General features: G+C 40.0%; 1 protein-coding gene across 4 annotated transcripts in view; it reads right to left on the bottom strand.

Annotated features, from left to right (window-relative positions):
- The window catches only part of LOC133801796 (GTP-binding protein ERG), a 32,208-nt gene extending 5,498 nt beyond the window's left edge, over window positions 1–26,710 (bottom strand). For 2 of the 4 annotated variants that reach the window (XM_062240040.1, XM_062240039.1), the window contains exons 1-3: window positions 26,152–26,710; window positions 24,389–24,478; window positions 23,441–23,586 (exon numbers count right to left, since the gene is read on the bottom strand). In XM_062240040.1, coding sequence (XP_062096024.1) covers window positions 23,441–23,586; window positions 24,389–24,478; window positions 26,152–26,625 — 710 coding nt within the window. In that variant the 5' untranslated portion in view covers window positions 26,626–26,710. Of the gene's footprint in view, window positions 1–4,874; window positions 9,902–23,440; window positions 23,587–24,388; window positions 24,479–26,151 lie in introns of those variants that run through there. The other 2 variants (XR_009876984.1, XR_009876983.1) reach the window with 2 other exon arrangements.
- Between the last annotated feature and the right edge of the window lie 459 nt (window positions 26,711–27,169).

Genomic DNA, 27,169 nt, shown 5'->3' with positions numbered 1-27,169 from the left:
GAATGCTTGTGAATGTAACTTTATGCTTCTTCATCAATAAAATTCTGTGAGGGATTTCAGTGATTTGTGTGTGTTGAGATAGGAAGATTCTAACTAAGAAAAAGTTTATCAATTTGGTGTGGTGAGCTGCAGACATGGGGCCAAAGAAGATCAGAGAAGCTGAGGAGAAAGGAGAATCATCGGCTTTCATGGAAGAAGAAATGGAAGCCTTGAAGGCAGAAGTCACGGCTGTGAAAGACTCTATCCAAGAAATGGGGCGGCAGTTGCAACAACAGTTCCAACAAGAACTACAGCTCTTTCTTGAAGCCCAAGAGAAATCAAGAAAGCAGCAACAACCTCAAGAAAACATAGCAAAGAACCTGGTCGACCCAGAACCAATGATGACAGCTAATAATGGCAAGGAAACACTGGTGGCTGCAGCAAACGACTTCAAGGGAAGCAAATACATCGGGGAGACTTCAGCGGAGAGAACCCATTTCAGAGCCCTTACCATCACGAGCAACAACTGAAAAAGTTGACGATGCCCACTTTTGATAGAGAGAACCCGGATGGGTGGATTATGCAGGCTGAGTGATACTTTGCGTGCCATAACTATGATAAAGGGGAGAAAATAGAAGCAGCCTTCATCTCCTTTTCAGGAGATGCACTCCTTACTACAGCCCATTCCTCTTCCAGCACAAGTATGGGATGAAATTGATTTCATAGAAGGCCTTCCCAAATCTAAGGGATGGGATACCATTTTGGTTTTGGTAGATAGGCTGACCAAGTATGGGCATTTTTTTAAGCTAAAACACACCTTTACAGCAGCAACAGTGGCTAAGAATTTTATGAAAGACATCATGCAACTACATGGTTTCCCACAATCAATCATTACTGATCGAGACCGAATTTTTGTGAGCAATTGCTGGAGTCATTTATTCAAGCTTCAAGGTACCCGACTCAAACGAAGCACAACCTACCATCCACAAACGGATGCACAATCAGAGGTCCTCAATAGATGCCTAGAGACATACCTTCGTTGCTTCACATATGAACAATCAAGGAAATGGTCCAAATGGCTCACTTGGGCAGAATTTTGGTACAACACGTCATACCACACCTCGCTCAAATCTACACCTTTTAAGGCATTGTATGAACGAGATCCACCAGCGGTCATTCCTTATAAAAAAGGAACAGCAATTGTTTCCTCTGTTGAAGAATTGCTGGAATCCCGAGATGAAATGCTAGATGATCTTAGGATGCATCTACTACAGGCACAGCACTGAATGAAGGTCCAAGCAGATTTGAAAAGGCGCTCTGAAAAGTTTGAGGTCAATGATTGAGTTTTCTTGAAGATTCAACCTTATCGACAACGTTCTCTTGCCAAATAGTCCAATGAGAAGCTCTCGGCCAAGTACTATGGCCCTTACACCATCATCCAAAGGATTGGTAATGTAGCATATAAGCTCGAGCTACCGGACCAGGCCACTATTCACCCAGTTTTCCATGTGTCTCAGCTTCGTCGAGCAGTAGGAGATGCTCATTCCTCTCCTACGATTCCTCCCCAACTTACAGCGGATTTGGAGCTTCGAGTTGAGCCGAAGGCTGTGTTGCAACAGCGTTACAATTCACAAGGAAACATGGCAGATTCAGAAGTGCTGATCAAATGGAAATCTTTTCCAGCATCTGAGGCCACTTGGGAAGACTTCTCCACCATCAATGACCAATTTCCAGTTTCCAGCTTTTCAACTGAAGATAAGCTCGCCCCCAAGTCAGATTGTTATGGAAAAATATACTCTTGATTTTTATTTTTACTTCTAAAGGAATAGCCTTTAAATAGGCTGAGTACAAAGGAATATTCTAGGTATAAACTAATTTACATTAATTACACCTTAGCTGTAAAAAACTAAGTAATAATTCAAATTATTTCTACACCCTCCCTCAAGCTGGTGCATACAAGTCCCACATGCCCAGCTTGCACACTTGCTCATCAAAGCTTCCTTTTGATAATCCTTTTGTTAGCAAATCAACAGCTTGTTGTCTGCTTGGCACATAAACGACAGTTCTTTTTCTTCAATTTTTTCTTTTATGAAATGACGGTCCACCTCCACATGTTTGGTTCTATCATGATGAACCGGATTGTGTGCAATATTAATAGCTGATTTATTGTCTATGTATAGTCTCAAAAGATTCTCTCTTTGAAGTTGTAGTTCTTCAAGAACTCGTTTGATCCAGATCAATTCACATACTCCTTGAGCAAGAGCTCTAAGCTCAACTTCAGCACTGCTTCTTGCAACAAGAGGTTGTTTCTTGCTTCTCCAAGTAACAAGGTTTCCCCATACCTTGGTACAATATCCAGATGTTGATTTTTTGTCCTCAATTGAACCTACCCAGTCTGCATCAGTGAAAGCTTCTATGCCTCTTTCTCTATTTTTTCTGAACAACAGACCTTTTCCAGGTGTCTTCTTTAGATACCGTAATATCCTGTAAACTGCCTCCAAGTGTTCTTCAAAAGGGTTGTGCATATACTGACTGACCAAGCTAACTGCAAAGGCAATGTCAGGTCTGGTGTGAGATAAATGGATCAATTTTCCCACTAGCCGTTGATACATCCCTTTGTCTACATGTTTCTCCTTTTCCTTCTTCTTGTACTTCCCTTTGGGTTCCACTGGGGTTGCTGCTACTTTACGTCCGAGCATACCAGTCTCTTTGAGTAGATCAATAACATACTTATGTTGAGAGACTGAAATCCCCTGCTTGGTTCTTGCAAACTCCATACCCAGAAAGTATCTCATCTGACCAAGATCTTTTACCTCAAATTCTTGGGCTAGTAGTCTTTTAAGCTCCTCCATTCCATTAAGGTCATTTCCAGTTAGAATCATATCATCAACATAGATAATAAGAATTACAATCTTACCATCTTGTGAGTGTTTGAAGAATAGAGTATGATCTGACTGACCTTGTTTGTACCAATGTTTCTTGATCACTTGATTGAAACTCTCAAACCATGCTCGTGGTGATTGTTTCAAGCCATAGAGAGATTTCTTTAAGTGACATGCTGTTTCTTTTCCATATTTTCCTTCGAGACCAGGAGGAATCTTCATATAGACCTCTTCCTCTAAATTTCTGTTTAGAAAGGCGTTCTTAATATCAAATTGCTGCAATGGCCAATCAAGATTAGCAGCTATTGATAGGAGAATTCTTAATGTGTTTAGTTTTGCCACTGGTACAAATGTCTCTGTGTAGTCTACCCCATAAGTTTGAGTGAACCCCTTTGCAACCAGTCTCGCCTTGTATCTTTCTATAGTACCATCAGCTTTGTATTTCACTATGAATACTCACTTGCATCCTACAACATGTTTGTCTTTTGGCTCAGCAACTATTTTCCAGGTACCATTTTTTTCCAACGCCCCTATTTCTTCTTCAACCGCTTTCTTCCACTCAGGAATGGACAAGGCTTCATCAATATTCTTTGGAATAATTGTCTCCTCAATTTTGGCAGCAAAGGCTCTGAATTTTGGTGTGAGTCTGTTGTAGCACACATACTTAGATATAGGATGTAAAGTACAATTTCTCACTCCCTTCCTTTTTGAAATGGGCAAATCTGATTCTATCACACTCAAACTAGGATTAGAATCAAATGAAATTGGACTCAAAGGATCACTTACATTGGGATTTTTCACTGGTTCAGACTCATGGGAGACGAGATCCGTAGCAGGCGGTATTACTTGATGTTTGCCCCTTCGTCTAGTATAAACCAACAACTCTTTTTCTGAATTTATTTGGTCTGTCTTTTTCATTTCAAAAGTGTTTTGTTCAGAATTTCGCACAGAGTTAGACTCAATTGGCGGACTAGACTCATTTGGTAGATTAGATTCAATGGGTGGACTGAATTCAGGTCCTATCATTGGTAAACAGGTATCCCAACAGTGAGTATTCTTAACAATCCCTCCCTGAAGCGAAGTGTTGGGATAAAAAGGTTGCTCTTCATTGAATGTGACATCTAATGAGACACTAAGGCGACGAGTGAGAGATTTGTAACATTTGTAGCCCTTTTTGGTGGAAGAATACCCAAGGAAAATACACTTTTGAGAACGAGGATCAAGTTTGGTATGAGTATGTCCTAAAACAAGAACATAGGCGGTACAACCAAACGTTTTTAGTGGAATATCTGAGAGTAGGTGAGTCTGAGGATAAATCTTAAGAAGAGAAGATATTGGAGTTTGATAGTGCAAGACACGAGAAGACATTCTATTGATTAAATAGGCTGCTGTCAAAATAGCTTCTCCCCAAAAAATCTTAGGAACAGAAGTAGTAAACATGAGAGCCCTAGCAACTTCTAATAGATGTCGATTTTTCCTTTCAGCAATCTCATTTTGTTGGGGAGTACGAACACTGGAACTTTGATGGACAATGCCATTAGAGATAAGATAATCACCTAAGATGGAATAAAAATATTTTGTACCATTATCAGTGTACAGAACTTGGAGATTAGCTTGAAATTGATTTTTAATCATTAAATGAAATTTTTTGAAGGTGGCAGCGGCATCAAATTTGTCTTTTAAAAGAAACACCCAAGTTAAACGAGTATGATCATCTATAAAGGAAATAAACCAGCGAGTGTTAGAGATTTTTGTAATCCTGGATGGCCCCCACATGTCACTATGAATGAGAGTGAAAGGATGAGATACCTTATAGGGGCGAGCACGAAAAACACTTAAGAGTATGTTTTGCAAATTGACACACTTCACACTGGAACATGTTCAAGTGTTTGTTTTTAAAAAGACTAGGAAATAGATGTTTCTGATAGGGAAAACTAGGATGTCCTAATCGATAATGTCATCGCATAATATCAATATTAGAAGCAGTACAACCAGAATGCAACATTTTATTACCTTGAGCAGATGAAGGGTCAACATCAAAGTAGTACAGCCCACTACATTCTCTCGCACTTCCAATCGTCTTCCCAGAAGACAATTCCTGGAAATCACAATGTAAGGGTGAGAATTTCGCAATACAACCTTGATCAAGGGTAAGTTTGCTAATTGAGAGGAGATTACAAGATAGATTTGACACATGGAGGACATCTTTAAGAATAAGGAGAGGAGATAGATAAACGAAACCTTTACCCGCTACAGTTGATAGAGAGCCATCAGCAATTTTTATTTTACTAGTACCTGGACAAGGACTATAAGTAATGAACTGATGAGATTTACCAGTCATGTGGTTAGATGCGCCAGAGTCGACGATCCACGGCGAAGTTTGAAGTGTTTGGAGTGGAGAAAAATCCAAGAGAGTTCAGATCTGGTGCGGAAGTTGACTTGAGAAAACCTATGGAGTGGAACAATCTGATCTGTGGTGAAAGGGAATGTACCACGCTGAGCAGCAGTCATAGCGCGCCCTTTAAAATTGTTTTCAGCAACTGAGTGGTGAAGATTAGGCTGTTCAAAGTGATGGGTAACAACCTCAGAGAGCCTTTTTGAGATTTCAGTGATGGTGGAATTATCGCAAGTGGTGTTGAGATCAGTTGGAGAAGTGACCATGGTCGAATTTTAATGGTCAGAAAGGAAAAATCAGAGGAAAGGTGCTGGCTAGGAAGAAAAAAAAAATTCCGTGAACAGTACCACGCGTGAACAGTATCCATCGGTGATCTGGAAGGTGGACGCTGGGGTTTTGTTGACCAGAGGTTGAGCAATCTCTCTGTGGTGGAGGTGAGAAGAGAGAACAACTTTAAAATAGTTCTCTAAGGTTGAACCTCAAGAGTACCAAACCCTAATTTTTGAAGAAAGGGCAGAAAAAATAAGTGTAATTTTGGAAAAAAATTCTCTATTTTTAAGCTCTTAAAGCTCTGATACCATATGGAAAAATATACTCTTGATTGTTATTTTTACTTCTAAAGGAATAGCCTTTAAATAGGCTGAGTACAAAGGAATATTCTAGGTATAAACTAAATTACATTAATTACATTTTAGCTGTAAAAAACTAAGTAATAATTCAAATTATTTCTACATTTGTGTACCAAAGAAAGAAAGCCAAGAAGGCATGACTAGTATTGTATTAAGGCATTAACTTGTATAGTTTTATTTTCAATTGGTAAATAGGTTGTTGTGTATTAGTTTGAGTAGCTGATGTGGCAGAAATTGTTATATACCATAGGCTATATATTAGTGGGAGGTCTAGAGAGAAGTCTCAATTGTTAGGGGAGCCCCAATCCTCTCGAATGATAGGAATAGGAGAGAACAAGCCTCTCGAATGCTTGTGAATGAACTTTCTTAAAATTCTGTGCGCGATTTCAGTGATTTGTGTGTGTGTTGAGATAGGAAGATTCTAAGTAAGAAAAAGCTTATCACTCATCCTTTCCAGTAATTGATAGGCCTAAGACTTGTAAGGTTTACCACAGGAGAGCCAAATAGTTGTTTGGACAGCTAGGCAATTAAATATATTTTGATTTGTGACTAGGCTGGTTGTTTAATCCTATGGTTCTTTGTTTCTATTGGCTGAGTTGTAATCCTAGGTGGCTATAGTCCCTGTGACCAATGCCTTTAAATAGAGAGTAAGACTCTCCATTTGGGGGTATGTGAAAGATATTGAGAGATTGCTCATTTGGAGGGACCAAATTTCTTAGAAGTTTGGAGTTAGGGAGAACAAGCCTCTCAAAAGCTTGAGGATAGTAATTATAAAAATGGGAGAGAAAAGTATGTTTTTTTTCTGTGTATTTTACAAACTAGAACTTAGGCTTATATACAGATTTACACATTAAACTATCTTTAATACAACATAAATACAATAAAAGAGAATTCCTATAGACTTTAGGAAACGGAAACATCCATTTGTAACGTATTGACATTATTTTCTGACTGTTAACACTCCCCCTCAAGCTGGACCATAGATATTGATGAGTCCAAGCTTGTTTACTAGGAACTCAAATACTCGCTCAAGCTGGACCATAGATATTGATGAGTCCAAGCTTGTTTACTAGGAACTCAAATACTCGCTCAAGCTGGACCATAGATATTGATGAGTCCAAGCTTGTTTACTAGGAACTCAAGCTGGACCATAGATATTGATGAGTCCAAGCTTGTTTACTAGGAACTCAAATACTCGCTCGAATAACCCCTTTGTGAGAATATCAGCCAACTGTTGATCTGTATGAACATATTTGATGTTGACAATTCCCCCATCAATCTTCTCTTTGATAAAGTGACGATCTACTTCCACGTGTTTAGTTCTGTCATGATGTATAGGGTTGCGTGCAATACTGATGGTAGATTGATTATCATAGTAAAGTTGAATGGGAGCTTCATATTCACTCTTTAGTTCTCTTAACAGGCGTCTGATCCATATCGCTTCACATAGTCCGTGGGCCATGGCTCTATACTCTGCTTCGGCATTGCTTCTTGCAACCACTGTTTGCTTTTTACTTCGCCATGTTACCACATTGCCGCATACAATTGTACAATATCCAGATGTAGATTTTTTATCATCAACTGACCCAGCCCAGTCTGCATCTGTGAATACTTCAACTTTTCTTTCAATAGTCTTTTTGAAGAAAAGACCTTTTCCTAGGGTTTGCTTTAAATACCTCAGAATTCTATATACTGCATTAAGATGTCCTTGACATGGATCATGCATGTATTGACTGACCAGACTTACTGCAAAAGCAATATCTGGTCTGGTATGAGAGAGGTAGATAAGCTTTCCTACTAGTTGCTGGTACCTTTCTTTGTCAACTGAGTTTCCTTCAAACATTTTCCTCTTGTCTCCAAGCTCGATTGGAGTTTTGCTAGGTTTACTGCCTAGCATTCCTGTCTCATTCAAGAGATCAAGAGTGTATTTTCTTTGAGAAACAGAAATTCCCTTTTTGCTTCTAGCAAATTCCATTCCCAGAAAATATCTGAGTTCACCAAGATCCTTGACTTCGAACTCCTTTGCCAACATTTCTTTAATCCGAATCACCTCTTCAGTATGGTTGCCAGTGATAATGATATCATCAACATATACAATCAGAACTGACATTTTCCCTCTTTCTAAGTGATTGATGAAGAGAGTATGGTCAGTCTGACCTTGTATGTATCCAAGTCCCTTGATAACTTTCAAGAACTGATTGAACCATGCTCGAGGAGATTGTTTTAGACCGTAGAGCGATTTGTTTAGCTTGCAAACTTTGGTTGTATTGGGAGATTCTTCAAAACCCGGAGGCTGACTCATGTACACTTCTTCTTCCAGCTCACCATTTAAGAAGGCATTTTTTACATCAAGTTGATGTAATTCCCAATTTAAGTTGACTGCAAGCGAGAGCAATACTCTGATAGTATTGAGTTTGGCAACCGGAGCGAATGTTTCAGTGTAGTCAATTCCGTAGGTTTGAGTAAAACCCTTGGCAACTAACCGAGCTTTGTACCTTTCAATAGATCCATTTGCATTATATTTGACTGTGAACACCCACTTGCACCCTATTACTTTCTTATTTGGTGGTAACTCCACTAATCGCCAAGTACCATTCTGCTCAAGTGCTTTCATCTCTTCGAGAACTGCTGTCTTCCATTGAGGAGTACCAAGTGCTTCATTGATATTTCTGGGAATCACAACATCTGATAGACTAGTGGTAAAAGTTTAAAATGGAGATGATAATTTTGCATAAGAGATGAATTTTGAAATAGGGTGTTGGGTGCAAGATCTACTTCCTTTTCTTAAAGCAATAGGAATATCTAGATCTGATTGAGTGTTTGAGGGTAGAGTACCTGAATCTTTTAACTGAGGTGGTTCTATCACTGGATCGGCCTCTTGACTGTGATGAGAATTCGTCACTTGTTTATTTCTTTCTCTTCTGGTATACACTCGAATTGCTTTCTGCATGTTTTGATTTTGAGTCATGAGAAGGTGGAAGATTTTCTGGTTCGGGAATGATTTCATTCACTGGAGGAAAGGACACATCTAGGGGTAATTCTAAACCCCACGACCATTGAGCTTCTTGCTTGTGATGAATATGCTCCCCCTGAAGCGGAGTGGGAGTGAAGTATGGAGTATTTTCGAAAAAAGTTACATCGCGGGAGATGTAGATTTTCTTGGTGAGGGACAGTAACAGCGATAGCCTTTCTGTGTAGGAGAATATCCTAGGAAAACTGTCTTTATGGCTTTAGGATCAAGTTTACTTCGGTGTTGGGACTGCACATGGACAAAGGTGGTGCACCCAAAGACTTTTACTGGCAGAGTATTTGTGGAAATGTGAGGATAAAGAAACTGAATAATAGAATATGGTGTCTTAAATTGAAGAGGCCAACTGGGAAGGTGATTGATTAGATAAGTAGCAGTGAGTACAGCATCGCCCCAAAGATATTTTGGAACATTCATGTTGAACATGATAGCACGGGCTACTTCTAAGAGGTGACGATTTTTCTTTTCGGCTACTCCATTCTGCTGCAGAGTATCTACACACGAGCTCTGGTGAACAATCCCATTTTGTAGAAGATAGGGAGCAAGAGTGGTATTGAAGTATTCAGTACCGTTATCGGTACGAAGTGTCCGAATAGATGTCTGGTACTGTGTTTGGATCATTTTGTGGAAGTTTTGGAATACCTGATAGGTTTCGGATTTGTGCCTAAGAAGGTACACCCAAGTAATTCGTGTATGGTCATCAATGAATGTAATAAACCAACGTTTACCAGAAGAAGTCGTGACCTTGGATGGTCCCCATACGTCACTATGAATAAGAGAGAAAGGACTAGAGGGTGTATACAGTTTGTGAGGAAATGAAATACGAGTATGTTTAGCAAGTTGGCAAATATCACATTGAAAATCCGCAACATTTTTATTTAAAAACAAAGAAGGAAACAAATGTCTTAAATATAAAAAACTTGGATGTCCAAGTCGACAATGCCACAACATAATTTTTTGAGAAGTTGCATCAAAAGATGAATTAGAAATAGAACTTGAAGTTAAACAGTGCAGGTAAGGCAACTCTTTGTTCGGGTGCTGAAAGAAATAAAAGCCGTCACGAATCCTAGCACTGCCAATCGTCCTCCCCGATGATAGATCCTGAAATTGACAAGAATCAGACATAAATTTAGCAAGACAGTGATTATCAGAGGTTAATTTTTTAACAGAGATTAAGTTGCATTTTAAGGAAGGAACAAAGAGAACTGATTTAAGAAATAAATCAGTAGACAATTTTATGGTGCCAATGCCTACAATAGGTGAGTGAGTACCATCTGCAATCTTAACACTAGAGGCAGTAGAGCAGGGACTATAAGAATCAAACAAATGAAGTAAACCTATCATGTGATCAGTCGCCCCTGAATCGATGATCCATGGTGTATGGGAAGCGGAAGAGAAATTACCAGAGTGTGCAACAGAAGCACTATGAGACTCGGGACCAGATTTGGGTTTTATGGAGGATTGACCAAGGAGTGTGTATAAATGTTTGAGTTGTTCCTTACTGAATGAAAGGGCAGCAGTACCGCTTTGAGTAGTGCTATTCTCAGACTGGGTTTGGTAGGCCTTTCTGTCATTTTGGCGACGGGGAGTCCAATTTGGTGGTTTACCATGAATTTCCCAACAAGTGGAGCGAGTGTGACCATGACATTGACAGTGATCACACCAAGGTCGATCACCCTTGCGATTAGGTCGAGGATCAGGATTTTGATCTGCCAAACGATGGTGGACCAGATTTTGAGACGAGCTGAACTCTCTACGGGCGATAATTCTTGAGTAGTGAGCATGACGCGACGACGTGCTTCTTCACGTCTGACCTCAGAGAAAGCTTCTTCAGTGTCAAGAAATGGAGAATGACTCACCAAACGACCCCGAACTTCATCAAAATTACTGTTCAACCCAGTAAGAAATTCAAAGACCCGCTCTTTTTCTAATTGTTGGCGTTGAAGAGTAGTGCATGTAGGACACAAAGGAGTGGTATCCAGATACAAATCAAGTTCCTGTCACAGGTCTTGTAAGTCTGAAAAATATTGGGTAACAGTGTGATTACCTTGCTTGATTTCTTTGAGTTTGGTACGAATTTCAAAAATCTGAGAGGCATTCCCAAGATCAGAGTACATCTTTTTTGCAGCATCCCATACTTAGCAGTTTTAAAAAATAAATACCTGCGACTGATCTTTGGATCCATTGAATTAATAAGCCATGCAAGTACAATAGAATTCTCAGCCTGCCATACCTTGTAGGTTGAGTCAGTCAATGGAGGGGCAGGAAGGTCACCGGTGAGATATCCGAGTTTTCCACGTCCACAAATGACTAACTTTACTAACTGTGCCCACTGTAAATAGTTTCTACCATCAAGTTTGTGGGGTGTAATGTGAAGAGAGCTGGTATCATGACTATAAATGGAGCCAAAGGACTGACTTTGGGCCTGAGTTTGGGCTGGATTTGAGTTAGGCCCACTAGTTTGAGAAGAAATTTTATCACTGCTTGACATGATGATACGTGGCTAGGGTTGGCTGACAAGTGGGGATGTAACAAATAAAAAATTGTTTTATGGCAGGGAGATGTGAGAGGATAAGGAAAGGTTGGCTAAATATGTGAGAGTGAATATAAGACTGAGATTGTCGAGGAGGGCTGGACAGAGATTGCCCCTAGAGTTGCAGACCGCCTGGAGCGCCGGAGATGTCACCGAAGATGACGCCGGAAGTTGCAGAACCGCCTAGAGCACCGAAGATGTCGCTGATGAAGACGCCGGAAGTTGCAGAAGGCGCCTGGAGCACCGAAGATGTCGCCGATGATGCCGCCGGAAGTTGCGACAACCGCCTGGAGTCTATCAGAGAGGATAGAAAGAAAAAAAAAACCGTACGGCTCTGATACCATATAAAAATGGGAGAGAAAAGTATGTTTTTTTTCTGTGTATTTTACAAACTAGAACTTAGGCTTATATACAGAATTACACATTAAACTATCTTTAATACAACATAAATACAATAAAAGAGAATTCCTATAGACTTTAGGAAACGGAAACATCCATTTGTAACGTATTGACATTATTTTCTGACTGTTAACAATAATTCTTTGTTGGATTTTAATAAGAAATTGTGAGGGAATTCATCTATCTTGAGTATTTTCTATATGTGACTATTTCTAATCTAAGAAAAGTCTATCAAATTTGTGCGGTGAGCTGCAGAACATGGGTTCAAAGAAGGTTGTGGAGAAAAGGGATTCGACAGCAAATGTGGAAGATGAACCGGAGGCTTTTAAGTTGTTAATGGCAGCGGACAAAGATTCAGTTCAAGAAATGGGTCGGCAAATGCAGCAACAATTACAGGCATTCTTGGAAAAGCAAGAACAATCAAGAACGCATCAAGAAACTCATGGCAGCAACTCAAAGAGAACTGGATAGGGGAACAAGCGACGGACAAACAAGACCCAGAAAGAAGAGAGGGGGGGGGGGGGCACAACTTCGCATAAGGAAGACCAAGGCAGCGACAATCAAACAAGGGGAAGTGTTCCACCATATAGAAGCCAGTTGGGAAGCTCATATCACCATGAACCACGGCTACGGAAACTAAAGATGCTGATCTTTGAAGGGGAAAATCTTGATGGTTGAGTCCTACAAGTTGAGGTATTTTTCCTATCATAACTATGATGAAGAAGAAAATATAGAGGCAGCCTTCATCTCGTTTTCTGGAGATGCCTTGTGGTACCAATATGAGAGTAAGAAGAGGGCAATACTCAGTTGGGAAGAGATGAAAAGACTGATTTTACGGCATTTCCGGGACAATCGGTATCACTTTATGACCAGTTTTTAGCTATTAGACAAGAGGGTTCAGTGGCTAATTACAGGAAGAAATTCATAAGATTGTTGGCACCACCAAACAATATACCTGTGGACGAGGCAAATACCTGTGGACGAGGTACATCTAGGAACGTTCTTTAATGGATTACAGCCATCCATCCGAGCCGAATTGAGGGTTTTGCAACCAAAGAATGTGGACGAGGCAATGGACATAGCTCAAGATATTGAAGAAAGACTAAGGACGACAACTCAATTCAGTCAGAGAACCACCAATTTCAATCGCACCAGCATTCAATTTTCCAACACTATTCAAGAGACTCCTCCATTACGAAGTACGGTACAAACAGGTGGAGATGTTAGAAGGTTAACCAATGCACAAAGTCAGCTGAAGGGTCTTTGCTTCAAATGTGATGACAAATGGACACCCGGGCACTGCTGCAAGAAAAAGGAAATGAACGTCCTAATGGCACAAAAGAGATTAACGATGCTTCCTTGGAACAAAGCTCAGAAGATGCAACCGAAGAAAGGGTAGACCTAGATTCAACGGAAGTGGAGAAGGCTGTCGAAGTATCCCTACAATCCGTGGCTGGGTTGTCTACCAACAAGACCATAAAGCTGAAAGGACAACTAGGGACTTGTGAAGTTGTGATTTTGATAGATCCAGGGGCCACCCACAACTTTATTTCCAAGGAATTAATAACCAGGATGCACATTCCAATGACCAAGACAAGAGAATATGGAGTTACAATGGGCAAAGGAGAATCCATGAAGTGCGAAGGACTTTGCAAGAATGTAAATGTTCATTTCCAAGGGGTGGAAATTTGGGACGATTTTCTGCTATTGCAATTTGGTAGTGCTGATTTATTCCTTGGGTTACAATGGCTGACTACACTCGGCAAGACCCAAACGGATTGGAAATTACAAAACATTGAATTTCAGCTTGGACAGCAGAGAGTAGTTATTCAAGGAGACCCGTCACTGGAGCGTTCATTGGTCTCCCTCAAGACAATGATGAAGACCCCCAAAGCTGAGAAACACGACATGGTTTTGGAGCTGAATCACATCGCCCAAGATGAGGATGTTCTCTTCAGTGAAGTACCATAATCTTTGTCAAAAGTATTGCACAAGCACAGTAGGGTGTTCGACATGCTTGAAGGTTTACCACCTGCCCGCCTGCACGAGCACACCATACCTCTACAACCCGGAGTGGCACCTATAAGTGTCTGCCCATATCGATACCCCCACTTCCAAAAGGCCGAAATGGAGAAATTAATCTCTAAGATGTTGACAGCAAGGTTAATACAGCCCACCAATAGTCCATTTTCCAACTTGGTCCTCCTTGTCAAGAAAAAAGATGAATCGTGGAGATTTTGCATCGACTACCGAGCCTTGAATAGAGTCACAATTTTAGATAAGTACCCAAATCCTAGTCATTGGTGAGTTACTAGATGAACAAAATGGTGCTTGAATTTTCTCTAAATTGAATCTTAATTCAGATTACCATCAGATTCGGGTACAAAAAGAGGATGTTTACAAAATAGCCTTTCGAACACATGACGAGCATTACGAATTTCTAGTCATGCCATTTGGGCTCACAAACGCTCCAGTCACCTTTCAGTCACTTATGAATGAAATTTTCATACCTTACTTGTACCAATTTGTGTTGGTTTTCTTTGATAACATATTGGTATATAGCAAAACAAAGGAGCTTCACCAGCAACACTTGGATAAAGTTTTAAGCGTATTGGGCAGCAATCAAATGTTTGTCAACCGGAAGAAGTGCAACTTTGGGCAAACTCAGATTGCATATCTTGGACATGCCATTTCTCAACATGGCATAGCTGCTGATCTCGACAAAATTAAAGCCATGTTGGAGTGGCCCATGCCTACAAACACCAAAGCACTACAGGGATTCTTAGGCCTCACGGGCTACTACAGAAAGCTTGTCGCTGGTTATGCCCGAATAGCACAGCCCTAGATCGATCAACTAAAGAAGGATCAGTTTTTATGGGGGCATGAGGCCGAAATAGCATTTAGAAGGTTACAAGCTATGACCACAGTCCCTGTTTTGGCTTTACAAGATTTTTGAAAGCCTTTTCTCATCGAAACGAATGCCTCCGGCCATGGTTTAGGTGTTGTCCTCTTACAAAACCAAAAGCCAAACGCCTTTTACAGCCAAGTCTTAAAGCTCAAGCAAGAAAAAAATCAATATATAAAAAGGAATTGATGGCGATAGTTTATGCAGTTTCCAAATGGCACCCATACCTATTGGATCGCAAATTTTTGGTGAACGGATCAACAAAGTTTGAAGTTCCTTCTTGAACAGAAGGTTATAGGTTCGGAATATCAAAAATGGGTTTCCAAGCTGATGGGAATGGATTTTGACATTGAATACAAACCAGGTGGTATTAATAGGGTGGCTAACGCACTCTCACGGCAAGTAGACAGTGCCACTCTAGACACTAGCCCTTGTAGAATGGAAAATTTGGCCAGAATTGGCAACTGAATTAGTTGTTGATCCTGTTTTGCGCCAAATTCTAGAAGATCTCAAATCCGGCACCAAGATGCACCATGGTTTCTAGCTGCACAAGGACCTCATTCACTACAAAAATCACTAGTCATTCCAAAAAAATCCAAACTCATTCCTAAAATCATAGAGGAATTTCATAATACACCATACAGTGTCCATTCGGGAGAGCTTAAGACCTACAAATGGCTGACAGCAAAATTAATTTAGGAAGAAATGCGTGAAGATGTACACCAGTTTGTTTGAAGTTGTACCATTTGTCAACAAAACAAACTACTCACCACTTCTCCAATCGGGATGTTACAACCCCTCTCTTCCAGCACAAGTATGGGATGAAATCACAATGGATTTCATTGAAGAGGGGTGGAATACTATGCTAGTGGTCATTGATCGGCTCTCAAAATACGCTCATTTCATCAAGCTCAAACATCCCTTTTCTACCCCAATTGTGGCTAACACTTCATTCGAGAGATTGTCCGTTTACATGGTCTACCACAGTCCATTATCACGAACAGAGACATAATTTTTCTGAGCCATTTTTGGGGTCATCTCTTCAAATTACAAGGCACTACAATGAAGAAAAGCACAGCCTATCACCCACAAACTGACGGGCAATCTGAAGTTCTTAATAGATGCCTTGAAACTTAACTCCGCTACTTCACATATCAGCAATCAAAACAGAGGTCCAAATGGCTACCTTGGGCAGAATATTCATATAATACCTCTTACCATTCTTCCCTCAAAAGCACACCCTTCAAAGCATTGTATGGAAGGGAACCACCAGCACTTATTCCCTACAAAAAAGGGACTGCCATAGTTTCCTCGGTAGAAGAACTGTTGGAATCTCGTGATGCTATCCTTGATGACCTTCGCATGCATCTTTGGGGCGCCCAACATCGTATGAAGCTCCAAGCTGATTCTAAAAGACGCCCCAATGAATTTGTTGTTGGTGATATGGTCTTCCTCAAATTACACCTGTACCGCCAGCAATCCTTAGCTCGACGCCTCAATGAAAAGCTTGTTGCACGTTATTATGGCCCATTTCCTGTGCTACAACGTATCGGTGCAGTCGCCTACAAGTTCCAACTTCCGAATCATGCAAAAATTCATCCCGTCTTCCACATTTCCCAGCTCCGTTGCGCCAACGGTACTACCCCAGCCACTTCGACCATTCCTCCGCAATTGACATCAAATTTGGAACTTCAAGTGGAGCCCGAGGCAGTGCTGAACCAACATTTCTCCTCTCTAGATGCCATCACGCCATCAATTGTCCTCATCAAATGGAAGTCTTTGTCGGAATACGAAGCTACATGGGAGCCCTTCTCTACCATCAACGAACAATTTCCTCTGTTCCATTTCTTTTTTTTTTTTTTTTTTTTTTGGGGGGTGGTATTGTGATATGTTATCAAAGAATAACAAAAGCTAAAACAATCAATCAGTAATTCAAACAATTCACAGCCAGCCTTTTCATTGAAATACCAAGAATTCGAGAGCTTGGTTCTCTCCAAAATACAATAAACTTTTGGACAAAATCCACACCCTCCCACACTAACCAAACACTCTTTATACTAAGGCTTACGACTCTATCGTATACCCCAACAATACCCCCTCTAACTAACTCTGCTCATTCTCTGCTGACTTGGCATTCTCTTTGCTTCTACCCTTCCTGGCATACACGTAGGTCAAGGGTGGCCTATCATTACCCCCGGCCCAAACACGCACCTTGTCCTCAAGGTGGAAACTTGGGAACTGCTGCTGAATTGTGGTGAAATTCTCCCAAGGAGACTTAAACTCGGGCAGGTGCAGCCATGTAATCAACACTTGAGGTTGTTCTTTATGTGTTCCTGGTCGCATATTCAAAACAGTTTCAGGTTCTAAGAGCCATTCAAGCTCTGCTGTCAATTCCTTGGGAAGAGTGGTCGCTGTTTGGTGAGGACCCAAGGCTGGCCTGAGCATAGATACATGAAAAACTAGATGTATTTTGGCATCTGCAGGTAGCTGTAGCTTGTACACAGTCCCCCCTACCTTGGACAGAATCTGAAATGGCCCAAAAAACAGAGGTCCCAACTTTTGATTCCGTCGCCTGGCTAATGTTCGCTGCCTATATGGCTTGAGTTTCACATAAACTCGATCCCCAGCCATATACTCGATGTCCCTTCTCTTCTTGTCCGCCTGGTGCTTCATCTTTTGTTGGGCATGGTGTATATTCACTTTCAGCAAGTCCAAAGTCTCATCACGAGCCCGCAGATTGTGCTCAACAGCAGAAACAATTGTTTGATTGCCTTCAAATCGGAGTAGTGGTGGTGGATCCCGGTGGTACAAGGCTTTGAAAGGCGTCATACCCGCTACAGAGTGATAAGAAGTATTGTACCAATACTCGGCCCATGCTAACCATTTTACCCATTGTGATGGTTTAGAACTCACGAAACGAAGATACGTTTCCAAACACCGATGGAGCACCTCAGTTTGGGCATCCGTTTGTGGATGGTAGGCCGAGCTATGCTTAAGCATTGTGCCCTGCAACTTGAATAACTCTTTCCAAAAAAGGCTGAGAAAGATTTTATCCCTATTTGTCACAATAGATCTTGGAATGCCATGGAGTTTGACCACGTCCTTAACAAAAACTGAAGCTACGGTGGCTGCTGTAAATGGATGTCGAAGAGGGACAAAATGTCCATATTTTGAAAGGCGATCAACTACAATGAGGATGGAGTTAAATCCATGAGTGCGGAAGTCCCTCTATAAAATCCATTGAAATATCATCCCATACTTGCTCCGGTATAGGGAGGGGCTGTAGCAAACCAGCCGGGGATTGAGCCAAATATTTACTTTGCTGACATGTGTGACATTCAGCTACAAAATTCTGTATATCTCTCCTCATTCCATGCCAATAGAGGTCGGCAGCCACCCTTTGGAATGTTCAAAAAGCCCCCGCATGACCCCCCACGCTACTTCCATGATACTCTTGCAATAGCAGTGGTATAAAAGGTGAAGAGGAGGGAATAACCAACCTGCCCTTAAATTTTAAATAACCTTGAGCGAATGAGTAACCGGAACACGCCTTCATTACTTGAAGTTGCTGAATGATCTTGGACAAAATAGGGTCAGTAGCTACACGGTCCCTCAAATCATGAATAAAAATCAGGTTGGGCATCGAAATGGCTTGGCACTCCATCACTGGAGGAATTCTTGATAGGGCATTGGCAGCTTTGTTCTCAAGTCCAGGTCTGTACTGTATTTGAAAATCATATCCCAGCAATTTCGTTAGCCATTTTTGATGTTTTTTTGCTACCACTTGCTGCTCAAGTAAATACCGTAGGCTCCTTTGATCAGTTCGAACAATGAACTGACGTCCCAACAAATAAGGGCGCCATTTTTGTATGGCTAGCACCATTGCCATGAGCTCCCTCTCATATACTGATTTACAACGAACCCCGGGTGATAAAGCCTTGCTGAAATAAGCTATCGGACGCTGTTGTTGCATCAAAACAGCCCCAAGACCAGTGCCAGATGCATCAGTCTCTACTACAAATGGAGCTGAAAAATTGGGCAAGGCTAGAACTGGGACTTCGCACATGGACTGCTTCAGTTGTAAGAATGCTTCTTGCGCCTCCTTGCTCCAGCTAAACGCATCCTTCTTTAATTGGTCTGTTAAAGGTCTTGCCAGCTACCCATTCCCTAACAAATTTCCTATAATAGCCGGTAAGGCCGAGAAATTCCCGTAGCTCTTTAATAGTTTTCGGAACTAGCCATTGGGACATTGCAGCGAGTTTGAGCGGGTCCGCTGAAACCCCTTCTGCTGAAACGATGTGTCCCAAGTACTCAACCTTAAATTGAGCAAATAAACATTTCTTTTTATTTGCATATAGCTGGTGCTGGCTGAGGCGAGTGAGGACCATTTCTGGGTGTTGTAAATGTTGCTCCATTGATGCACTATAGATGAGAATGTCATAAAAAAAAAACTAGTACAAATTTTCGCCAAAATTCGCAAAATACTTTGTTCATCAATGCTTGAAAGGTTGCTAGTGCGTTGGTCAGACCAAATGGCATCACTAGAAATTTGTAGTGCCCTTCGTGTGTTCGGAAAGCTGTCTTTTCTACGTCCTTTGCTGCCACTCTTATTTGGTGGTATCCCGACTTAAGGTCCAGTTTAGAGAACACTTGTGCCCCGTAGAATTGATCAAGGAGCTCGTCGATAACCGAAATGGGAAATTTATTTGCAACCGTCTCTCTGTTGAGAGCTCTATAGTCCACACAAAACCTCCAACTTCCATCCTTTTTCTTCACCGAGAGCACCGGACTCGAAAAGGGGCTTGTGCTTGGCTGAACTATTCCTGCTTGCAACATTTCTGCCAGTAACCTCTCTATTTCATCCTTTTGGATCTATGCATACCGATAAGGGCGAACAGAGGTCGGACCTGCCCCTTCCTTCAAGGTAATATGATGTTCATGGGATCGTTTTGGAGGTAATCCCACTGGCATGTGAAAAACCGAATCATGTTGCTGTAACAATTCGACCACCTCTGGTGAGATCTCGGTTTGACCCTTAGCTTGGTCGACTATCAAGGAGCCAAACTGAATCCAATACCCCTGCCCTTCTTGCTGGACTGAGTGAATCAAAGCTTTTAGGGAGACTTGAGATTTACATAAACTGGGGTCACCTTGTAATGTAATCCAGGAACCCCTAATTCAAATTTCATCACCATCGTTTTCCAGTTGACCTGCATATTCCCCAACGTCCCTAACCATTGAATCCCCAGAATTGCATCGGCACCTCCCAATTCCAACAGTAGGAAATCTGTTACCACTCGGAAGGACCCCAATTCCAACTCAACGTTAGCACAAATGCCCTCAGTTCTGACCCTGCCTCCAGTCCCCAATAGCACTCCATAGGAAGTGGTTGCTGTAATTGGAATCTGAGATGCCTCCACCAACTCCTTAGAGATAAAATTATGGGTTGCCCCACTATCGATGAGCACTGTCACTGGGTGTTTGACTATTGTGCCTGATATCTTCATTGTGTGAGCCGATGAGATCCCTACTAGAGAATTCAGCGACAACATAGCCAATTGCTCCTCGGACACTGCTTCAACACTTGAATCAGGGCTGGGCGGGGGGGAATCTTCATTTTCTGACCCTTCAATGTCATCGGCGACCAGCATCACTTGCAAGGCTTTCTGCTCACAAATATGTCCTCGATGAAACTTTTTGTCACATTTAAAACATACCCCTCGGTTCTTCTTATCTTGGTATTCCGCTTCCGTCAATCATCGCTGAGCAGGAGTGCTAGTTTGGGTCCCTGTCGTGTTCCCTATATTCCCACTCGGCTGCCCGAAGTTAGCAAGAAAAGGCACGGTCGAACTCCATGACGAAGTGGTCATGGGCATGTATCTTGGTATGGCAAGTGGGCTGGGAGTAGCCCTAATGTTTCCTCCTTTCTGATGAAGGCCCAACCCTATCAATTGATGACCCTCCTCAATACGTTGGGTCGTTTCCATTATGCAGGCTAGGCCCATTGGTTGCAATACATGCAGTGGCCCTTTGATTTCCTCTTTCAGACCCTTGATGAAGCTTCCTTCGAGGATATGCTCAGGAACTCCGACCACTCTAGATGCCAGGGCCTCCCATTTAATCCGACATGCCCTCACCGTCGTCTCTTGCCTGGCCGATAGTAGCTCCTCTGCCGTGGATCCCACTAGTATCACACGGAATCGCAACAACAGCAGGTGCTTCAACGTGGCCCAGGAGGTGATTGGACGTCGTTGATGTTCCCACTGGAACCAAGTCAGGGCATCTCCCTCTAGGTCGATGATGGCTGCCTCAAGCATATGAGCCTCTATGAGCCTATTCAGCAGAAAATATTGTTCCACTCGAAATACCCAGCCATCGGGGTTCTCTCCCGAGAACAGTGGCAGTTCCATCCTAGGTGGTCTAAAATCCCGTCCCCCTTGTGAATCCATCGGAGGAAATGGGAAACTCGTCGATGTCATCGGAGGAGGGTAGGTCGTCGCCGGATCACCCATCGACCTATGAGATGATGAACTATCGCCGTCGACTGCCTTACGATGCCGATCTTCCACCTCACTTGTGCCCCCAGCTCCTGTGCGAGTTGAAGTTTGCAGTAGCTGCGTAATGTGACCAATAAGGTACTCAACCTTCTTCTCTAATCCTGGGATTCTCTGTGTATCAGCCCTAAGTGCTTCTAATTCTTGTGGAAATTGTTGCACCTGTGCTCGAATCTCAGACACCTCCCGTCGAAGCTCCGATTGAACCTATTCTAGCTTTTCCTCCACAATTTCCAACTAAGAATTTGGCTTAGGTCCCATGTTAGATCTAGGCTCTGATACCACTATGATATGTTATCACAAAATAACAAAGCTAAAACAATCAATCAGTAACTCAAACAATTCACAGCCAGCCTTTTCATTGAAATACCAAGAATTCAAGAGCTTGGTTCTCTCCAAAATACAATAAACTTTTAGACAAAATCCACACCCTCCCACACTAACCAAACACTCTTTATACTAAGGCTTACGACTCTATCGCATACCCCAACATACCCAACAATACCCCCTCTAACTAACTCTACTCATTCTCTGCTGACTTGGCATTCTCTTTGCTTCTACCCTTCCTGGCATACACGTAGGTCAAGGGTGGCCTCATATTGATAGGCCTAAGACTTGTAAGTTTACCACAGGAGAGCCAAATAGTTGTTTGGACAGCTACGCAATTAAATGTATTTTGATTTGTGACTAGGCTGGTTGTTTAATTCTTTGGTTCTTTGTTTCTATTGGCTGAGTTGTAATCCTAGGTCCCTGTGACCGATGCCTTTAAATAGAAAGTAAGGCTTTCCATTTGGGGGTGTATGAAAAATATTGAGAGATTGCTCATTTGGAGAGACCAAACCTATTGGAAGTTTGGAGTAGGAGAGAACAAGCCTCTCGAAAGCTTGAGGATTGAAATTCTTTGTTGGATTTTAATAAGAAAGTGTGAGGGAATTCATCTATCTTGAGTATTTTCTAGCCGTGACTATTTCTAATCTAAGAAAAGTCTATCAGTAAAAGGAACACTATAAATGTGAAAGGTTATACCAGATATCAGTAATCTTTTAAACATTTGCAAAATACTTGAGATTTTTGGCTTCCACCTTACTAATTAGTCTCACTAATTAGGTAAGTGTGATGTGTTATTCTGTTAAATACTTTCACACGGAAAAAATCGTGAATTGTCGACATTGGAGTTTTAAACACCATTTATGGTGGAATTTCTATTTCATACAAACTCAAAAAAACATCCAATCCTTAAATTTTGCTTATTGTAATCAATCTTGACAAGGCAATACAATTGCTTCTAAAACAGTTCATACAAGTATGGCTAATGTTTAGATTATAAAGATAACATGAAAACTTAAAAAAAAAAATTGAAGAATATATATATTTACAAGAAACAATAGGTTGGAAATTAATAAAATGATGATAAGGTATCATCCAAATTTACAACCCAAGAAGACAGTCGGACTATCACAGAAAAGAAATTACACCCATAAATGTCAATCATTATCTAGCATAGAAAAGGGAAAAAAAACTTTTGAATCCTTAGTCTTGAAAATCCAGAGAACCACCCAGTAAAGATGGATGAGAGCTGCTTCATTTTGATATCGGTGGGAAGCAATGTGATAGAGGAAGGGAGGATAATATTCTTAATATCAGTGCCATTTCAAGTAAAAAAAAATTATTGATCACCTATCAGCACTCAGCAGTTCAGAACCATATGATAAAAGACAAAATAAACTTTTAAAATTTATATCCTCGTAGGTATTAAAATATGGATAAAGACAAAACACATAGCATGTCGTTATTAAAAGAGAATATGGTACAGATAAAAACTAAAAGTGGAACTGCTTGCAAATGAAATAAACCATTTAAAATACTATACAATCAAACAGCATAATGATCTTTAATAAGTTTGCTTGCAGTGTCAATTCAAGTCATTCTTCTAGTGTGTCACTGCCACTATCAAACTGAAAACATTATTTATTCAATAAATTACCTGTGGTAATAAATAAATAGATAAAGACACAAAAGGTAAAAAAACTGAAAAAATTCTGAAGATGTGGCACATTTAACTCAAAGTGTCAAAATATAGAAATAAAATGTGTTCCTCATAGAATGAAAATAATGACATGCAATGAATACACCTACCTGGTTAGATGCCGTTGAACATCAAAGATTACGATAACTACGTCATATAATTGAATTGAGCTCCAAGCACTTTCTACACGAACCTTTAGATCCTTGTGTGGTTGTCCGTTGTTTGTTAAAGTAAGCCCTGGGGTATCAAAGAAGCACTGTGCAAGACTATAGATGTCAATAAATTTTCCATATCTTTACTCTAGTCCAAATCATCTCAATTGCGTGAGAATCTTAAAAGATGTTTTTTAAAAAGAAAGAACAAAAGAATTAAAATTACATGCAGCATGTTAAGTTTGTACAATATTTGGAAGAATTTATAGGAAAGAAATGTCAACGTTAACATAAACTTGATTAGTTTTTCATCAGAAGCTGCAATTTAGTTAATGAGAAGATTGTTATATTAGCATTCCACTATAAGAAATGTTAAAAAGAGTTCATTTAACTAGAAAATTTCATCATACAAATATAAATCTGCAACATTAACACAGCTAAATTATATAATTGCAGGCCCAAAATGTAAAAAAAAAAAATGAAGCTACTGAGAAACTAAATTTACATTTGAGACTTGAGAGTAGAAAGATGTAAAATTAAATATGCATTTTATTGGATGATTATAAATACAATAGCTTTCGATCAGATAGAGTTAATTTCAGGGTTGCAATTTGGCTCATGTATCATGATCTTTTAATCCTTTTAGGTGATCCTACTTTGATTGAAAGACATACCACAGATTTCGCAGCTTTAATTTATGTCGGGGTACAATCTACCCTAGCTCAACTGGACTAAGGGATTTGTTTAGGTTATGCTAGCAATTATAAATCTTCTTTTAAAAGAAATTATAAATTTTATTTTAAAGGGCACATATAATACATTATACATATAATCATAAAGTGACATTACAGATATTTGATAAGAGATTAATATTATATGTGGATAAAACTAGAAAACAATACGTACCATTTGGGTATCTCCTTTAGTCAGAACTCCCAACACCTCATGAGTGGTGGTGTGTGTCTTGCGAGAAACAGCTGCAACCTTTGTTCCAACCTGTGAACAAATGAAATAAATTATGACAAATATGCCGTAGAGATAATTATTCAAAACCTACTTGTCATAATGTATAAATTGTTCCCAAGATTCCTACGATTTTTTTTAGATAATAAATTGTTCTGAACTAAACCATTAACATATAAAGAGGTGAAGCACAGTTTAATCATAGAATTCTATATCCACAAAATACTATACAACACTTAGCCACCTCAGGTTCAAAAGTAGAAAATCATGGTTTTTCTTATTCTTCTTTTTTTTTTTAAAAAAAAAAACAAAACAACGGACATGTACAAAAAACAGAGAAGGGAATTCCTTTAAACTCTTTTACATTGTGTAACCATAAAAATCATGGTTATTCAGCAAGTGTCTGTAAAGAATTGAACAATAGACCATGTGAGAACAAACTATAAGTTTGGCCACTCAACTAGCCCTGGCTACTTTTTTTTAGTCCCTAAAATTCACAGTGAAATATACTTAGAGTTAAAACCCAGTTTATCACATGTATAGTGTTAGCTCTAATGCATGTTCATCATTGGAATGTCACAGAAGTTTTGTTGGGTTTGGAACTTTGAAAAGGTACGAAACAGCAGCAAAAGTGTAAATCAAAGGACTACTAGGAGGGTTTATATATAAATAAGATAGTCATTGTTTATCATTTTTCAAATTTGACAAGAATTAATAAACATTCCTCTCTAAGAAAGAATCGCTTAATTTTCACTCTATATTTCTCTAAGTTCTTCTACTTCTCTCTTTTTTTTCTACTTTGTCCTACATCATCAAAGCTTCAGAATTACCAGGAATCATCCACTCAAAATCCATTTCAGCTAAAGACCAGCTCCATAAAACTATAGCAACACCACAATGTATGAGCATAAAATAAACAGATTCCAAATCACACCTATATATTAAACACCATGAGGAGATTAAAACCTCTAGGAATACAGCGCACAATCAGCAAGTAGTATTAACATTTTACAAGATAGACACAAACTTGTTTATCAGCACAATCAACAAGTAGTATTAGCACTGACTTGTTTAGCAAAAAGAAGCCTCGCTATAATAGTGAGGTTTCATCCAAACATGTCCCACATCCGCACATGTGACTATCACGCTTAAGAACTAAACATGCAAAAGGCAATAACAAAACTTATCTAGCACAAGCAAGATTTAGTAAACAGAAAAGACTTAAAATCCTAAATTTCTATAAAATTTCAGAAGGTTCACTAGAATCACCCAATGCATACTGAAGTCCCTCAAACCAAAACAAACTAAGAAACATGTACGAAGAAGAACGCTACTACAGTTTTGGAACAAAAGAACAAGTCCAAAAGCTGATGTGCTACGATGAATCGCACAGCAGCACTACCAAACTGAAAAAAAGACTTACCAAATGTCTACTCGACTGTTAGATTAAAAAGAGAAAGAAAAATTAGTGAAACACCAAAAAACTAAATTCACATTGTCATCATCACTAACGATACTTGAATTGATGGATACAGCTTATACTAATCAACTAAAAGGCGAGAACACCATCGAATTAACAGACTCCTTACCAATTAACATATAATAAAACACGTCTCAATCTCAATGGTACTATAATCCATAACATCAACCACTAATGCAAAACAGTTTCAACCAAAAAATAGCCCTAGCACAAAGCAACAACATACCATGTAATTAGTGAGAGAAGATTTGCCAGCATTAGGGGCACCGACTATCCCAACCGACAAGGACTTCTGATCCTCTTCTTTCACCGTCAAATCCTGCTCATCATCCTCATCTGCCTTCTCCAAAGCCGCCTCAAGCAGGGCCTTGGCTAGCACTCTCCGTCTTTTCTCTTCCTCCTGCTCCTCAATTTTCAACTTCCCTTTTTTCTGAGGTTCTTCCCCAAAGATCACTTGGTCAGCTCTCTCCCTGTATTTTTTGTCCCAAGTGGGTTGAGTCTTAGCATCTGAACCCAGGCTCGGTACTGTAAAATGAGCACTGTCGAAAACGGAGTCTGCGCCATTTTCAGTATCGGAAAAGTTGTGAGCAGGGTCGTCCTTTTGAGGTTGGGCAGCGTAGAATCTAAGCGAAATGTTTTGGTATTTTGGGGAGAGGACTGTGAGCGTTCTTAAAGCTCTCAAAGCTTTCATTCTCAGCATTGGCCTGAGATAGATTCTGCTTCTTACAAGAGGTGTTCCCGTTTGGTTGGGTTGCTATTGAGGTTTTAGACGAGGGGTTTTTCCCGTTTACCTTGTATTTTTCACTCGACAAAAAAATAAATTAAAAAAATATATAATGATGTGCCAACCAACCGTACGATTGACTAGTATTTTTGCCCAATTTGTGTGAGATTTCATCCTTGGCAATTTTGTTACGAAACTTTGACTACTATCAAATAGTTTATTTTCTTAAAGTATTTTTAAAAAATCTAATTTATTTTCTTAAACAAATAATTAAAACCTTCAAAATTATTTTAAAAGATTAAGAAAATAAAAAATACTAAGTTTTCAAATTAATTAAATAAATTTTCAAATATTAAAAAATTAAAAATTTAATTAATAAAAACTTGTTATAAAACTATTAAGATTACAGAAATATAAAGTATAAAGAAAATAAATAAGCAGAATAATAGAGAGATGTAAAGAAAAAGTGAAATTCTTGTATACGTTATTTCAATAGGGGAAGGACTCATATTTATACAGA

This window comes from Humulus lupulus, chromosome 9 (genome assembly GCF_963169125.1).
Source record: "Humulus lupulus chromosome 9, drHumLupu1.1, whole genome shotgun sequence".
Classification (NCBI taxonomy): Eukaryota; Viridiplantae; Streptophyta; class Magnoliopsida; order Rosales; family Cannabaceae; genus Humulus; species Humulus lupulus.
Note: the sequence above shows the minus strand (reverse complement) of the source record. Positions and strands in the feature narration are given on the sequence as shown.